At 47.8% G+C, this 17,680-nt stretch overlaps 1 protein-coding gene across 2 annotated transcripts in view; it reads left to right on the top strand.

Annotated features, from left to right (window-relative positions):
- KLHDC10 (kelch domain containing 10) overlaps positions 1 to 17,680 on the top strand; it is an 83,724-nt gene that overhangs the window by 33,683 nt on the left and 32,361 nt on the right. Inside the window, exon 2 of one of the 2 annotated variants that reach the window (XM_075345354.1) lies at positions 8,334 to 8,426. The exons of the other annotated variant lie outside the window; for it this stretch is intronic. Within the exon in view, the coding sequence (XP_075201469.1) occupies positions 8,334 to 8,426 (93 nt within the window). The remainder of the gene's footprint in view (positions 1 to 8,333; positions 8,427 to 17,680) is intronic. 2 annotated transcript variants of the gene reach the window in all.

The raw sequence follows: 17,680 nt of genomic DNA, 5'->3' as shown, positions 1-17,680 counted from the left end.
CAGAATGTGCTCACTGTTCGGCAGCACTGCAGCTCTGGGAGAGGGGGTTCCTGACCGGGCTCCATCCGCAGCCCCTGGGGGATTCTGACGGACAGGAGACAGGACATCATCAGGGACAGAGCCCTGCATCCATAAGGTACTCTGTGTCCCCTTTGGGGGACGCTGCATACAGCACCTGGGTTACAAACGCCGCAGCGGTTGCTGTGTGGTTTGTGAGACCGGGACTACCGCGCCGACCGCGCCTGTTTGCCGGCCGCGTTTTTAACTTTAGTCCCCGGCTCTTGCGGCCTAGTACCATATACTCCAGTTCCCGGGCCTGCCAGTCAGGGGTAACGACGGGACAGCCGACGGGACGTCGGCAGTGAGGGCTGGAGCATACTTGGTATCCTCCTCCCCTCTCACTGTGGGGCACCAGTTTCCCAATCGGGTGCTGGCCCCCCTTGGGTGCCGAAGTGTATATATATATTTATATGGTATATGATTTCACTGTTCGGCAGCACTATTTGCTTTTGGCTATATACCCTCGCTGATTACTAAGAGGTGACATCAGCAGGTCGTCCGCAAACAGTAAGGGTGCCAAGGCACAGGCTTTCTTTGCAACCTGTACCTCTTGTGCGGCTATATTGCCGGCAGGTTCCACCTATCATTGCAAATGCTTGGCCCCTGGGGCACTCACTCAGCCGGAGCCTCTGGCACGGGTGGGACCCTCGGCTCAGGTGGTACCACCGGTTTCCACTGCACAGATGGCAGGGACAGAGTTTGCACGTTTGACTGAGCAACTCTCTGAGTCATTCCATGGCCCAGTCTATGAACAGAGGGGCTGCTAAGCTGGAAGCTTTGCAGTCCAGACCGGTAACACAGGGCCAGGGAGCTGTGAGTTCATCGCCCCCAGACCCCTCTGGGTCGGTACAACAAGGGGCTCCTGGGGTAACACCCAGATCCCACGGTGAGAACTCCGACACGGACCGCGGCCTCACACAGGCTAACCGGGCTCGCTGGGAACCGTCCACGACTTCACTGTCGTAATTAAGGATGAAGCGGAGGTCGCAGCTCAGGGCTCTGAACCTAACGTTGCGCTCAATCTGGATACACCTGAAGGGGACGCCATAGTAAATGACCTTATAGCGTCCGTCAACCAGGTGCTAGACCTCTCTTCCCCATCTTCTCCTATGGAGGAGTCGGCTTCACAGCGGGAGAAACACCAGTTTAGGTTTCCCAAATGTACACGGAGTGCGTTTTTTTCGATCACTCTAACTTCAGAGAGGCTGTCCAGAAGCACAGAACTTTCCGGACAAGCGCTTTACTAAGCGCCTTAATGACACACGTTACCCTTTTCCCCCCTGACGTAGTTAAGGGTTGGGCTCAGTGTCACAGGGTGGATCCTCCAGACTCCAGACTGGCGGCTAGATCCGTAGTATTAGTGGCAGATGGTTCATCTCTCATGGATGCCACTGACAGGCAAATAAAGCTTATGATGAAATCCATCTATGAAGCCATAGGCGCATCTTTTGCTCCGGCCTTCGCAGCCGTGAGGGCTCTCCAAGCTATCTCAGCTTCTCTGGCTGAGATTAATGCGGTCGCACGTATCTCTGCCCCGCAGGTTGTGTCCTTGGCTTCTCAAGCGTCCCAGCCCTCCTCGTCCAACAGGCCACAGAAGAGCCAGAGGAACTCTTCTCCACGGCGGTCTAAGTCACGTCCTCCAAAGACCACCGGAGGCACCGTCTCCAAGGCGGCCTCCTCATGACTTTCGGCCGCCCCAAACCGCATCCTCGGTCGGTGGCAGGCTCTCCCGCTTTTGCGACGCCTGGTGGCCACATGTCCAAGACCGATGGGTGAGAGACATTCTGTCTCACGGTTTCAGGATAGAGTTCAGCTCTCGTCCTCCGACTCGTTTTTTTCAGAACATCTCCGCCCCCCGAACGGACCGTTGCGCTTTTCAGGCGGTGGACACTCTGACAACAGAGGGAGTGGTGATCCCCGTTCCCCTTCAGGAACGCGGTCGCGGTTTTAACTCCAATCTGTTCGTGGTGCCAAAAAAGGACGGCTCATTCCGTTCCGTTTTGGACCTCAAATTGCTCAACAAACACGTGACAACCAGGCGGTTTCGCATAGAATCCCTCCGATCTGTCATCGCTTCGATGTCCCAAGGAGACTTCCTAGCATCAATCGACATCACAGATGCCTATCTCCATGGCAGATCGCTCAAGAGCATCAACGCTTCCTGCGTTTCGCCATTGGGGACGAACACCTTCAGTTTGTGGCACTGCCTTTCGGCCTGGCGACAGACCCACGGGTCTTCACCAAGGTCATGGCTTCCGTCGTAGCGATCCTACACTCTCAGGGCCACTCGGTGATCCCTTACCCAAGACGATCTCCTAGTCAAGGCACCCTCTTGGGTGGCTTGTTAACACAGTCTGACCGTTGCTCTGGAGACTCTCCAGAGGTTTCGGGTGGATCATCAATTTTCCAAAGTCAAAATTGTCTCCGACCCAGTCACTGACGTACCTCGGGATGGAGGTTCATACTCTCTCAGCGATGGTCAAGCTACCGCTGGACAAACAGCGGTCGCTGCAGACAGGGGTGCAATCCCTTCTTCGGGCCCAGTCGCACCCCTTGAGGCGCCTCATGCACTTCCTGGGGAAGATGGTGGCAGCAATGGAGGCAGTTCCATTTGCGCAATTTCATCTGCGTCCTCTCCAATGGGACATTCTCAGCAAATGGGACAAGAGGCCGACGTCCTTAGACAGGAACGTCTCTCTGTCTCTGGAAGCCAAGACCTCACTTCAGTGGCGGCTTCTCCCCACTTCTCTGTCGAAAGGAAAATCCTTTCTGCCCCCATCCTGGGCTGTGGTCACGACGGACGCGAGCCTGTCAGGATGGGGAACAGTTTTTCTCCACCACAAGGCTCAGGGAACCTGGACTCTGACAGAGTCCTCCCTTCAGATCAATGTTCTGGAGATAAGGGCAGTGTATCTAGCCCTCAAGGCATTCCATCGGTGGCTCGAGGGCAGGCAGATCCGCATACAGTCGGACAACGCCACGGCGGTTGCGTACATCAACCACCAGGGCGGCACTCGCAGTCGTCAAGCCTTCCAAATAGTCCGGCGGATTCTGCTGTGGGCGGAGGCCACAGCCTCCACCATCTCCGCGGTTCACATTCCGGGCGTAGAAAACTGGGAAGCAGACTTCCTCAGTCGCCAGGGCATGGACGCGGGGGAATGGTCTCTCCACCCGGACGTGTTTCAAGAGATCTGTTGCCACTGGGGAACGCCGGACGTCGATCTCATGGCGTCTCGGCACAACAACAAGGTCCCGGCATTCATGGCACGGTCTCAGGACCACAGAGCTCTGGCGGCGGACGCCTTAGTTCAGGATTGGTCGCAGTTTCAGCTGCCTTATGTATTCCCTCCTCTGGCAATGCTGCCCAGAGTGTTGCGCAAGATCAGGTCCGACTGCCGCCGCGCCATTCTCGTCGCTCCAGATTGGCCGAGGCGGTCGTGGTACCCCGATCTGTGGCATCTCACGGTGGGGCAACCGTGGGCGCTCCCAGACCGACCAGACTTGCTATCTCAAGGGCCATTTTTCCATCTGAATTCTGCGGCCCTCAACCTGACTGTGTGGCCACTATGAGACAGGCCAGGAAACCAACGTCAGCCAAGATCTATCACAGAACTTGGAAGATCTTCTTAGCCTGGTGCTCTGAGAGGGGGTTTACCCCCTGGCCGTTTGCCTTACCCAGTTTTCTTCCTTCCTTCAATCTGGATTGGACAAGGGTGGTCTCTCGGCTCTCTCTAAGGTCAAGTCTCGGCGCTTTCCGTGTTTTTTCAAAAGCGTCTAACCAGGCTTCCGCAGGTCCGCACGTTCCTGCAGGGAGTTTGCCACATAGTCCCACCTTACAAGCGTCCGCTGGAACCCTGGGATCTCAACATGGTTCTACGGGCTCTTCAAAAACCACCTTTTGAGCCGCTGTGGGATGTCTCTCTATCACGTCTTTCGCAGAAGGTGGCATTTCTAGTGGCGGTTACTTCACTCCGTAGAGTGTCAGAGCTTGCAGCGCTGTCATGTAAAGGCTTTTTCCTGGTATTTCACCAGGATAAGGTGGTTCTGCGTCCGGTCCCGGACTTTCTCCCTAAGGTGGTGTCCACTTTTCATCTCAATCAGGGTATCTCCTTACCTTCATTTTGCTCTCATCCAATTCACCAATATGAAAAGGATTTGCATTGTTAGATCTAGTGAGAGCACTCCGGATCTACGTGTCTCGCACGGCGCCAATGCGCCGCTCTGATGCGCTCTTTGTCCTTGTCGCTGGCCAGCGTAAGGGGTCGCAGGCTTCCAAGTCAACCTTGGCTCGGTGGATCAAGGAACCGATTTTTGAAGCCTGCCGTTCTTCTGGGCTTCCGATTCCTTCAGGGCTGAAAGCCCATTCTACCGGAGCCGTGGGTGCGTCCTGGGCATTGCGGCACCAGGCTACGGCTCAGCAGGTGTGTCAGGCGGCTACCTGGTCGAGTCTGCACACTTTCACGAAACACTATTAGGTGCATGCCTATGCTTCGGCAGATGCCAGCCTAGGTAGGCGAGTCCTTCAGGCGGCGGTTGCCCACCTGTAAGAGGGGGCCGTTGTTTCGGCTCTTTTTATTGAGGTATTCTTTTACCCACCCAGGGACTGCTTTGGACGTCCCAATTGTCTGGGTCTCCCAATGGAGCGACAAAGAAGAAGGGAATTTTGTTTACTTTCCGTAAATTCCTTTTCTTCTAGCTCCTATTGGGAGACCCAGCACCCGCCCCTGTTCCCTTCGGGCTGTTTGTTCTTTTGTGTACACATGTTGTTCATGTTGAATTGTTCTTTTGGTTCATGGTTTCAGTTCTCCGAACATCCTTCGGATTGAATTTACCTTAGACCAATTTATAAGTTTTCTCCTTCCTGCTTTGGCACCAAAACTGATGGGCCCGTGATGCACGGGAGGGTGTATAGGCAGAGGGGAGGGGTTACACTTTTTAAAGTGTAATACTTTGTGTGGCCTCCGGAGGCAGTAGCTATACACCCAAATTGTCTGGGTCTCCCAATAGGAGCTAGAAGAAAAGGAATTTACGGTAAGTAAACAAAATTCCCTTCTTTGTCACACTTAAGAGATGGCTTATTTTTTATTAGCTCATAATCAAAGTCCAGCATTTTTTATATTTTTAAAAGTTCCTCCATTTAAAATCCTCCGCTAAAGCATTGACAAAAACATATGGAACTACCCGATTTAATTCAGGTCTTAAAGGGAATCTGTCAGCAGGGTTTTCTATATAATCTGAGAGCAGCATAATATAGGGCAAAAAAGCCTGATCCTGTGATGTATCACTTACTGGACCACTTTGTGCAGTTTTGATAGAATCCTTGTTGTCAGCACACAGCTAAGACGCCTGGTCTGTGTACAACCCCAGCCACACTGGCGGCTTCTTGTGTGCACTGTTAATTGGCAGCAAGTTACCAGTCAGTGGTGAGTGCAGGGTTATACTTATTAACTGTACTGCCATGCAGTGAGATGTAGTCCTCTAGTGGTCTCCTGCTGATAAAACACTGATTGTATTGAAACTGCAACACACTGCCTAACATGAGAACCATAGCTAGAATTGGGCTCTTGGCTGATATTCTGCTGTCAGATTTAATTACAAAATTCTGCTGACAGATTCCCTTTTTAAAAATATTTCCAAGATATCACTTAAAAGGTGGATCAGTGTATGAGTAATTGTCTGGTTCCCCTACCACCTCTTCCTTTCCCCTCACTTTGCTCTTTCTGGTCCCCCTTTTTTACTCTGACTACATATCTGGCCTGACAAAATAAAGCTAACCAACGCCTTTATTCACATCCGCTATACTTGCTGACTTTGATGTGACTGGCAGAGGTCCCGGGAGAATATAATTTGGACAGTTGCAGTTATACTACTTTCCACACATGGAACCCTAAGCATGCATGTGTATTGTTGTATGGCGGGGTCAAAAGAAAGTTGTCAGCAGATCGAGTGTTCACCCATTAATGATTGGGGACTCCCACCACTGTTATGGTGTATAGACCAAATAGACCATCAGGCTCTTTTGGTAAAACCTTATAATGATCTTGGCAAATATAGCAATTAACTATATATTAGCCTTTTTATTTAAGTTCACAAATGGCTATGTAAATAAGGAAACGTTTACCCAATGCAAGTCCACGGTGTTGGTCTACATGCGCATGCTGCGTGTTTTGCCACATTTTTTTTGGTGCAGTTTTGTTGTCAGAAAGTTCTGACAAACTGCAGCATGTCAATTCTTTTTGCGCTTTATATTGACGGAGTTACCGGCATGGCTGTCCCAGTCATTCACTACTTGGGCCGCTCATTACCTTCATTGAATATACACTGCTTCCTCCGCCCACTGGCATCTGTGATTTGTTGCAGTCAGGAGCACCCCCACACTGAGTAACAGCATCTCTGGCACTTCCAATAACAGATCCTGTCTGCAGGTCTATCATACAGTAAAAATAAATAAAATTGGTGTAGGGTCCCCCCATATTATGCTACCCAGCACAGATAAAGCATATGGCTACAGGCTGCAGCTCCAAGCAGTGCGCTTATTTTGGCTGTGTGTCAAATATAAAATAATAAGAATTGCATGTGGCTTTTTAGGTTTTTTAAAAATAACGGGATGTGGTCCCCAACCCGCCACCAACTTTGAAACTTTGATACCCAGCCAAGATAAAGCCAGACAGCTGGAGGCTGGTATTCTCAGGCTAGGGAGATCCAGCCTGCAGCCGCCCAGGATTGCCCATCCATTAGATTCAACAGTACCGGCACTTTACCCGACTCTTCCTAATTTGCCCTGGTGCGATGGCATTCGGGGGTAATGAGGGGTTAATAACAGCCCACAGCTGCCACCAAGTCCTAGATTAGTAATGGGAGGCGTCCAAGACCCCCAGCCATCACTAATCTGTAAGTGAAAAGAAATAAACATCCCAAAAATCCTTTATTTGAAATAAAACACAAAAAAACCCTTTGTCAACCCTTTTATTAATTACCAAAATACCCGGGTCCGAGGTCCCACGACGATTCCAGCACTGCTACATCTGAATTTACACCAAGCGGCCATAGAACATGACTGCCCGCTGTGAGGTTCAGGCAGAAAATGACTAAGTGAGTAGTGACGTCACTCAGGTTAGCCGCTGTCATAGCTAGAGGTTCCCACAGTGCTCCACCTGTGACCGCAGGTAACTTGACCTAAAGTGACTTCAGTGACCTTATTTATTTTTACTGTACGCTGTCTGTGATTGGAAGTGTCAGACAGACTGTCACATAGGCTGGGGGCGCTGCCTAACTGCAACCAATCACAGACACTGGTGGGCGTGGGAAGCAGTGAATATGCATGAGTCGAATGAGCGTCTGCGCGGAAGACTGACTATAGCGCGCTTTATTTTTTTTTTTTTAATTCCTGAGTGCCCTATCCGGATCAATGCCCGGCACTCCTTACAGTCTGGCCTGCCAATCACTATTTTTCACAAAAAAAATGCATCAAAATCAGATTGGACCAAAACGTGCCATCATTACGAGGTGTAGTTTTTGGTACAGTTTTAATGACTCAAAGGTGCAGTTTTTTGTGTGACAAAACTGCAGTGTGTGCATGTAGCCTTAAGGTCGCTTTACACGCAACGACATCGCTAACGCGATGTTGTCGGGGTCATGGAATTTGTGACGCACATCCGGCCTTGTTAGCGACGTCGTTGGGTGTGAAACGTACGAACGACCGTCACCGAGCAATTTTACTTACCTGATCGTTGACATGCTGTCCATTTGACAAATAGCGTTGCTGTAGCAGGACGCAGGTTGTTCGTTGTTCCTGCGGCAGCACACTTCGCTATGTGTGACACCGCAGGAACGAGGAACAACCTCGTACCTGCGGCCAGCCGCAATAAGGAAGAAGGTGGGCGGAATGTTTGTCCCGCTCATCTCCGCCCCTCCGCTTCTATTGGGCGACCGCTTAGTGACGTCGCTGTGACGCCGAACGAATCGCCCCCCCTTAGAAATGACAGGGACGTCGCCAGGCAGGTAAGTAGTGTGACGGGTCTGAGTGATGTTGTACGCCACGGGCAGCAATTTGCCCGTGACGCACAATCGACGGGGGTGGGTACGCACGCTAGCGATATCGATAGCGATATTGCAGCGTGTAAAGCGGCCTTTAGTGAGCAGTTGCCGCAGTGTTGTCAGCCGAGGTAATGTTATCAGTGTTTGCCAGCCTTGTAATGCTGCTGCTTATGTTGCTGTCTGTTGAATCCTTGTGTTGTGTACGTCTGACTCATTGCTGGTAATTGTGGTAACAGGCTCTAAGAAGAAGGTACGCTGGTTTCCCGTTAGGCGACTCTTCACCCACTCCTGTCCCAGCATCAGGATTCCTAGCAGGTTTTTCAGAGAAGGTGGGTGATGCTCCTCAGCCATGCATAGTTTGTTTTTGTCCAGTGTGTTCTATTGTTCTGTCCTTCAAGCAACTGTTTGTTTTTTTTTTTTCTTTTTTGTTTTACTTTTTGTTTTACTTTTGTTTTTTCTCCCTGACTTTTTCTTGATGGTTGTAGTTGTACGTTTACAAATTGTATTTGTCTAGGCAAAGTTTGCATTCAACATTGAGATGGAAAAGGCATTTGGAGCATTTCAACTAATTTTATCTAAACTCTGGATTAGGCCTAAACCACACAGCATGAAAATCAGAGCGATTGGAGTGCGATAAAAAAAATCGCATTCCACTCGGACCAATATTAGTTTGTGTGTCAGCACCCATGAGCGATTATTCTCAACCCTAATCGGACCGAGAAAACAATCGCAGCGTGCTGCGACTGTAATGCGATCATCGTTTCTCTCGCACCCATTCAAGTCTATGGGGCAAGAGAAAGATTGCACTGCACTCGTTGTACACCAGTGTACCGCGAGTGCAGAGCGAGAATGGCAATAACCGGCTACGAAGGAGAGAGGGAGATAAATCACTCCCTCCCCTCAGCGCTGGCCCTCCCCTCCGCAGCGCTGGCCCTCCCCTCCTCAGCGCTGGCCCTCCCCTCCTCAGCGCTGGCCCTCCCCTCCTCAGCGCTGGCCCTCCCCTCCTCAGCGCTGGCCCTCCCCTCCGCAGCGCTGGCCCTCCCCTCCGCAGCGCTGGCCCTCCCCTCCGCAGCGCTGGCCCTCCCCTCCGCAGCGCTGGCCCTCCCCTCCGCAGCGCTGGCCCTCCCCTCCGCAGCGCTGGCCCTCCCCTCCGCAGCGCTGGCCCTCCCCTCCTCAGAGCCGGCCCGCCCCCCGCAGCTGAGGTCCGCTCGCACGATCTGACATCAGTCGCAGAGACACTCTCATGACACTCGGCTCTGCTGTACTGCCAGGATGAGCGGAGTGTCATGCGAGGGGATCGCAGTAATCCCCGTGTGGCCCCAGCCTTGGAGTGCTTGTCCTTAGCAGCCAACTTCTCGGCATTAAAGGGAAGTTAGCAGAAATTGACTTGTTGATTAGATCAGGTTTTCTGTGTTTTTAAATATTTGTTTTGACAATGGTGTTGTAACATCATCACAGTACCTGTAAGGCTACTTTCACACATCCGGTTTGAGCCGTGCGGCTCAATCCGGCTGTGAAACCTATGCAACGGATGCGGCGAAAACACCACATCCTTTGCATAAGTTTTTACATGCGGCCGGTCCGTTTTTTTCCGGTTGCGGCACGCTACTGAGCATGCGCAGTGGAAGAAACCGCATGCGGCGGCCGGATCGGTTTTTTTCCGCGCCGCATCCGGCGTCCATAGCCATGCACTGAAAAATGCGCCGCATCGGCCGGATGCGGCGCGATGCGTTTTTTTTGCCGGAGCAAAAAAACGTTGCAGGCAATGTTCCATCCGGCCGCGGCATCAGCTAAATCTGCCGCATGCGGCAAAAACCGGACCGAACGCAAGCCCCTGCGGCACAATACGGCACTAATGTAAGTCTATGCAAAAAAACCCGCAACCGGCGGCAAAAAAACGGTTGCAGTTTTTCTGCAGAGCGCCGTATTGTGCCGCAGAGCAAAAACCGGATGTGTGAAAGTAGCCTTATGAGGATTTCTTCCATTCCTTTTATATTATGTCTTTGTCAACATTGTTTTGTAATCCATCGGCCACGGGAGGAGATAGTGAGGCTGAAGAGCTGTAAGCACAGGCGAAGCCCCTGCACTTATAATCAGCAAACTGTTCTGCAAATGAGCTTGCAAGACAATGGAAACAAAGACTTTTATAATAAGTATTTTCCTGTGATGACGTTACTTTGGGTCTAAAAACCTGCTAGCATTTTCTCATTTAAAAATCAAAATCTTGCCATTTTCACACTGACCACTGGGGCTTTTTTAGATTCTAGGGGTACCGTCACACTAGACGACATACCAGCGATTCCGACCACGATACGACCTGGTCAGGATCGCTGGTACGTCACTACAGAGTCGCTAGTGAGCTGTCAAACAGTCAGATCTTCCCAACGACGCTGCAATGATACGGCGGTCGCTGGGACCCTGTCACACAGCACGATTCAAATCTTGATTAGTAACATAGGCGTGCATCTACATTGCCTTTTCCACGTCCCCTCTGCTCCGATTGGTGGTCGTAATTGCATGGTGACTGGGCGGCCTTGCCTTTAGAGAAGGCAACATAATAGCGCTTCCATCCTCCTCCATCCTTGTCTATCCTACAGTCCCGATGCAGAATGGACTGTATTAAGATCTGCTGCTACACCGGGACAAGTGAATTCAGCCCTCTCAAATATAATGCGATCTACAAGCCAGAACAGAGGATGGAAGCGGCTAATCCAAACGCAGTAGCGATGACCAATCGGAACAGAGAGGGCGCGAGAAACAACGAAGATGCACGCCTACGTGAGTCGCAAACGAGGTCGTTGGGTAAGGTGTCAAACACGCTGATGTGTGCTGCCCTGTGGGAGCCCGACGACCAAAAAATGAACCAGAACAGTGTGTAACGATCTGCGATTTCATAGCAGGGGCCAGGTCACTGCTTAGTGTCACACAGCGAGATCGCTGATGAGGTCACTGGTATGTCACAAAACCTGTGACTCAGCAGCGACCTCGCTATGTGAGACGTACCCCTAACTTAGGGGTACTTCACACACAGCGAGATCGCTACTGAGATCGCTGCTGAGTCATGTTTTTTGTGACCTCATTAGCGATCTCGCTGTGTGTGACACTGAGCAGCGATCTGGCCCCTGCTGTGAGATCGCTGCTCGTTGCACACAGCCCTGGTTCGTTTTTTTATTGTTGCTCTCCCGCTGATAAGCACACATTGCTGTGTGTGACAGCGAGAGAGCAACGATCCTGAATGTGCAGGGAGCAGGAGCCGGCGTCTGACAGCCTGCGGTAAGCTGTAACCAAGGTAAACATCGGGTAACCAAGGTGGTTACCCGATATTTACCTTCGTTTCCAGCCTCCGCAGCTCTCACGCTGCCTGTGCCGGCTCCTGCTCCCTGCACACGCTAAGCTAAGCGGTGTGCGCTGGTAACTAAGGTAAACATCGGGTAACCATACCCGATGTTTACCTTAGTTACCAGTGTTTGCAGCTTCCAGACGCCGGCTCCGTGCAAGCGCAGCGTCACTTGCACGTCGCTGCTGGGTGGGGGCTGGTCACTGGTCGCTGGCGAGATCTGCCTGTTTGACAGCTCACCAGCGACCATGTAGCGACGCAGCAGCGATCCTGACCAGGTCAGAACGCTTGTGGGATCTGTGCTGCGTCGCTAAAGTGTGACGGTACCCTTACTGTTTCAGGAAATAACACATGTACTTAGCCACAATATTGACTTATCTAATTAGCCTGTACATAGCTCCTTTTGAAGGGAGGGAGAACAGGGCCCACTGTGCCATCACCTTGTGATTGGTGGATCTTGTGTTATCGGCTGTGTATAGAGGTGTTATCGGTCATTGTAATCCTGCCTCTGATAATATGGTGACTGGCTGAAAATTCTTCTTGAAAGCACTGGTAGTGGGAATGTAAAAAGGGCTGTGTTCAGTGTGAAAATTGCAAGATTACTTTATGGAAAATGTCCTATGTTTTGGGTTTGTTTAAGTTTACATTTTTATTAAAAAAAAAAAAAAAAAAGTTAAATGCAGAGAAAAGGAAAACTTTTAAACAAAAATAGTGTGGACATTCTACTAAATCTTCTTTTAAGAAATAACAGGGTAATATCTGCATAGGTTCATTTGCATACAAAGTTCTCTTCCAAAGGGAATAAACGTAATCTGGTAAAGGTGCTGCCCTTTTGGGATAGGATTAGTTTGGATTACCCTTAAAATTAGTGTTACATGTTTCATATTCTTTTTCCCTTTTAATATTGCATACCTGGAGCTGGTGTCATTTAGGTAAACTCTGATTTCAGCTACAGAGGGGGAAATAAGTATTTGATCCCTTGCTGATTTTGTAAGTTTGCCCACTGACAAAGACATGAACAGTCTGTAATTTTAAGGGTAGGTTAATATTAACAGTGAAAGAATATCCAAAATCCAGAAAATCATATTGTATAAATTTATATACATTTATTAGCGTTTTGTAGAGAGTAATAAGTTATTTGATCCCCTACCAACCATGAAGATTTCTGGCTCCTACAGACCAGTTAGATGCTCGCAATCAGCTCGTTACCTGCATTAACCCCTGCAGCCCTGGGGCACTTTCCGTTTTTGCGTTTTTGTTTTTTGCTCCCCTTCTTCCGAGAGCCGTAACTTTTTTATTTTTCTGTCAATCTTGCCATATGAGGGCTTGTTTTTTGCGGGACAAGTTGTATTTTTAAATGAAACCATAGGTTTTACCATATGGTGTACTGGAAAACAGGAAAAAAATTCCAAGTGTGGAAAAATTGCAAAAAAAGTGTGATGGCACAATAGTTTTTGGGATGTTTTATTCACAGTGTTCACTATATGGTAAAACTGATGTGTGGGTATGATGCCTGAGGTCGGTGCGAGTTTGTAGACACCAAACATGTATACGTTTACTTGTATCTAAGGGGTTAAAAAAAAATTCACAAGCTTGTCCAATAAAAGTGGCGTACGTTTTGCGCCATTTTCCGAAACACGTAGAGTTCTTATTTTTTGGGATCTATGGCTCAGTGACAGCTTATTTTTTGCGCCTCAAGCTGATGTTTCTAATTTTAGCATTTTTGCGCAGATGCTACGTTTTGATCGCCTGTTATTGCATTTTGCGTAAAACTTGCGGTGACCAAAAAAACGTAATTTTGGCGTTTGGAATTTTTTTTGCCACTAAGCCGTTTACCAATCAGATTAATTGATTTTATATTTTGATAGATCGGGCATTTCTGAACGCGGCGATACCAAAAATGTGTATATTTTATTTTTTTTTAACCCTTTAATTTTCAATGGGGGTAAAGGGGGGTGATTTGAACTTTTAGTTTTTTTTTTTGTTTTTTTTAATTTTTTAAAACTTTTTTTTTACTTATTTTATTTTACTAGTCCCCCTAGGGGGCTATAGCAATCAGCAATCTGATCGCTATTATCTATCTGCTGATCACAGCTATACAGCTGTAAACAGCAGAAATAGTCATTTTCTTTTTCCCTCTGCTCCCGGCCGAGGAAAAACGAAAGTGAAACTTCGTAGCTTCAGGCATCATCACATGACCCTGTGCTACGATGGCAACCACCGAACGTCACGTGATCACTCACGTGACTTCCGGTGGGGGCGGCGGTAAGTAAAAAACATGGCTGCGCGCATATAGATCTCGCTGACAGACTTTGGCAGCGAGATCTAAGGGGTTAATGTTACGGGTGGAAAGCGATTCCACTCGGAACATGTAGGCACACATGTCAGCTGTTGAAAACATCTGATATGTGTGCCGATCCACGCCGCCTGCCCGCGGCAGGGGGCGGGGCTTACCGGGACACGATCCATGACGGAAAGATCCGTCCATGGTCGTGAAGGGGTTAAAGGCAGCTGTCTTAAATTGTCACCTGTATAAAAGACTCCTGTCCAGACTCAGTCAGACTCTACAACATGGGCAAGACCAAAGAGCTTTCTAAGGATGTCACGGACAAGATCATAGACCTGCACAAGGCTGGAGTGGGCTACAAAACCATAAGTAAGACGCTGGGTGAGGAGGAGACAACTGTTGGTGCAATGGGAAGAAATCCAAAATGAGTATCAATCGACATTGTTTGGGGCACCATGCAAAATCTCACCTTGTGGGGTATCCAGGATCATGAGGAAGGTGAGAGATCAGCCTAAAACTACACAGGGGAACTTGTTAATGATTTCAAGGCAGCTGGGACCACTGTCACCAAGAAATCATTGGCAACACATTACACTGTCTGTAATGGATTAAAAGTCTGCAGTGTCTGCAAAGTCCCACTGCTGAAGAGTCTATGGGGAGATAAGGTATGCACACCAGTGACTATGTAGGGGGAATACATGAAATAGCAGAAACTGCTGTGTGAATACTGACTTGAAAAATCCAATAGCTATATGCAAGAGTGAAAATGTGAAAAATGGAATCTGCATTACTGCCATGAGCTTTTTGGCCTTCGCTCAACTTTCTGTGTTTGGAGGAAGAGAAATGCTGCTTATGACCCAAAGAACACCGTCTCCACTGTCATGCATGGAGGTGGAAACATTATGTTTTGGGGGTGTTTCTCTGCTAAAGGAACATGACTACATCACTGCATCAATTGGACAATGGATGGAGCCATGTACCTTTTTAAAATCTTGATTGACAACTTCCTTCCCTCCGCCAGGACATTAAAAATGGGTCGAGGCTGAGTCTTCCAGCACAACAATGACCCAAAACATACTGCCAAGGCAACAAAGGAGTGGCTCAAAAAGAAGCACATTAAGGTCATGCAATGGCCTAGCCAGTCTCCAGACCTTAATCCTATAGAAAACTCTTAGAGGGAGCTGAAGCTCTGAGTTGCCAAGCGACAGCCCCAAAATCTTAATGATTTAGAGATTATCTGCAAAGAGGAGTGGACCAAAATTCCTCCTGACATGTGGCATCATAAACTACATAAACCGTCTGAATGCTGTGTTGCCAACAATGGTTTTGCCACCAAGTATTAAGTCTTGTTTGCCAGAGGGATCAAATACTTATTTCTCTCTGCAAAATGCAAATACATTTGTATTATTTAAACAATGTGATTTTTTTTTTTCTGGATTTTATTTTGCATATTCTATCTCTCACTGTTAATTTTAACTTACCCTTAAAACTATAGACTGTTCATTTCTTTATCAGTGGGCAAACTTACAAAATCGGCAAGGGATCAAATACTTATTTCCCTCACTGTATCAGGGCACTGAATCATTACATTACATTTTGTTGAACATCTTCTGAAACCATGCCCAAGTGTGGTGGTGAACCATTCTTTGCTGTTAGAACAACCTCCATTCCATACATTTTACTGTGAGAGGGGGAAAAAAAAGTCTTGACACCAGACACCGAACCCATTTAAGTCTAGAGGACACTAACTTAAATGTTATAAAATGGTGATAGTTAGGGCTAGGATGCTGTCAAACGAAGCTAAGTAGAGATTAAAGCAGGACAGTAACTTTATGAGTTTTCGCGCGGCTATCACACTGCTTCCAGATCCGCTCATTTAAATCTCATGAATATTCACTGCTTCCCCCGCCCACCCTCTGTGACAGCGTCTGTGATTGGTTGAAGTCAGACTGCAGGTGTCTGTGAATGGTTGCCCTCACAATAGCTGTCTGGATCTCGGAAGTGGATTATAAAAAAAAAAAAAAAATTGTATAGGATACCTCGTATTTTGATTCCCAATACAGATAAAACAGACAGCAGGAAGCTGCAGCCCCGAGCTGTGTGCGTTATCTGGCAGTGTATCAAAATACCATATTATTTTTTATTTTTTTTTCCTTTTCAATTATTTATTTTTACAGTTCATTTCTGGGACCCAGATAGCTACTGTGAGGACAACCAATCAGTCTGACTGCAACCAATCACAGATGCTGTCACAGAGGGTGGGTAGCGAGAGTGGTGAATATTCATGAGATCTAATGAGCAGACCCAGAAGTAGTTTTTGTTTTAGTTTTTTATATATAATCCTGGTGTCCCAATCAGAACAGTAACATGGACTTACTGAGAAGTCAGCGTTCATGCACGGACACTAGGTGTCCGGTACGGACCCAGAACTTTACAGTTTGGGTTCGCCATTACTATTTATTGTAGATTTTGAAACGCTGTGGTATGGATTTTCTATCCATTTACCCCAGGAATGGTAGAGCACTAAAGCCTGGTTGTACCTGAGTTTATCTATCAAATTTGCTGAGCAGTACGTACATTGTGTAACCTCTGGTTCCTACAACCATGGCTGCTCAGTGCTATGGCTTTCCTTGGATGAAGCAAAGGTTTTGTGGACTGAGATGAGAGCGAACAAGAAAACTTACAACTCAAGAAAGACGTGCATCACAGTACTCCATGGCTTTGCTCCCAGTAAAGGCCTTAAAGATGTAAGACCTGACCTGACCTATTGACTCAGAACTTATGGTTCTTTATTGTGAAGGAAAACAGTCACCTCTCCGAACGGGGTCTTTGCCCCTATCATGATGATGCTCTCAGATTAGTTGGCAAAACCTAGTGACAGATTTCTTTTAAGAAACTGACAAACTCCATCAATGAAAGATTTCTGACAGTTATTGAAAAGTGTGGCTATATTAGTCACTGATGCTGGTTTGTTGGGTTTTTTGTTGTTTTTTTCATTGTCAAGTTTATTTTTACACAATTGAATTTTGGTTATTCTCATTTTAAAAGATGAAAATAAACAATTGAAAAACATAAATGTTGCCATCTCTTTAGTTGCGTAATAATGCTGCACACAGACGTACGTACGCCAGTAGCTTTTGGACTGACTGACAGCAGTGTAGTTGCTCAGTAATAAAAGCATCAAAAACACGAATTGCCTAATAATTGTGCTCACGGTGTAAATGAAGAGATTTATATGGAGATATGCATGAAGATAGAGGTAAACCTTGCCCATTACAATTGCACATCTATAACCATGTTAGTATGGCTTTAGCAAGCAGATTGTGGTATATGTAATAGCCGTAAGGAATCCTGTTTAACATAAGCCATGTGATCAGATCCTGATTTATATCGTTACACACAGAACAGCTTGCCACTGGCCTTTCTTTGTTGGTTAGATTTTGTCTATTTGTTATTTTCTGTTTTGAGCTATTGACATGTTTTCTTTTTGCAGTTTGAGTTATAGCATTTTGATGATGATTTCTGACTTGGCTGCAGAAGTCACACTTGCATAGGAACTTTGGGTTACATTTCTGTTCTGTTTGGTGTACTATATCTGCATTATCTTGTGGGTTTTTGCTAGTGCCAAGGGGTGTGATTTGAACTCTTCCCCTCCCCCCACACACACTTGTTATGGTATTTACTTGAAACTGCGTTCATTTGATTGCTTGTGCTGTACAGAGCAGGATGTCAGCTCTGTACAGCAGAAATGCTGAATTCCTATGAACGCTGGCTCTCCACTAAAGTTCACATGAAGTTTGTCATGAAAAGATAACAATCACGCCTTGGAGCCGCTGATGAGTGGGGAATGGTGCGCTCCCTGCCGATGCGTGATAATCCTGCTGTCAGAGATTGACAGTGGGATTAAACTAGTTAATAGCCGCGGGCGGATATCCGATCTGCCCGCTGGCAAATGTTAG

This window comes from Anomaloglossus baeobatrachus, chromosome 4, assembly GCF_048569485.1.
Source record: "Anomaloglossus baeobatrachus isolate aAnoBae1 chromosome 4, aAnoBae1.hap1, whole genome shotgun sequence".
In the NCBI taxonomy this organism is placed as follows: Eukaryota; Metazoa; Chordata; class Amphibia; order Anura; family Aromobatidae; genus Anomaloglossus; species Anomaloglossus baeobatrachus.
The sequence above is the reverse complement of the archived record's forward strand: the minus strand, read 5'-3'. Positions and strand labels throughout refer to the sequence as shown.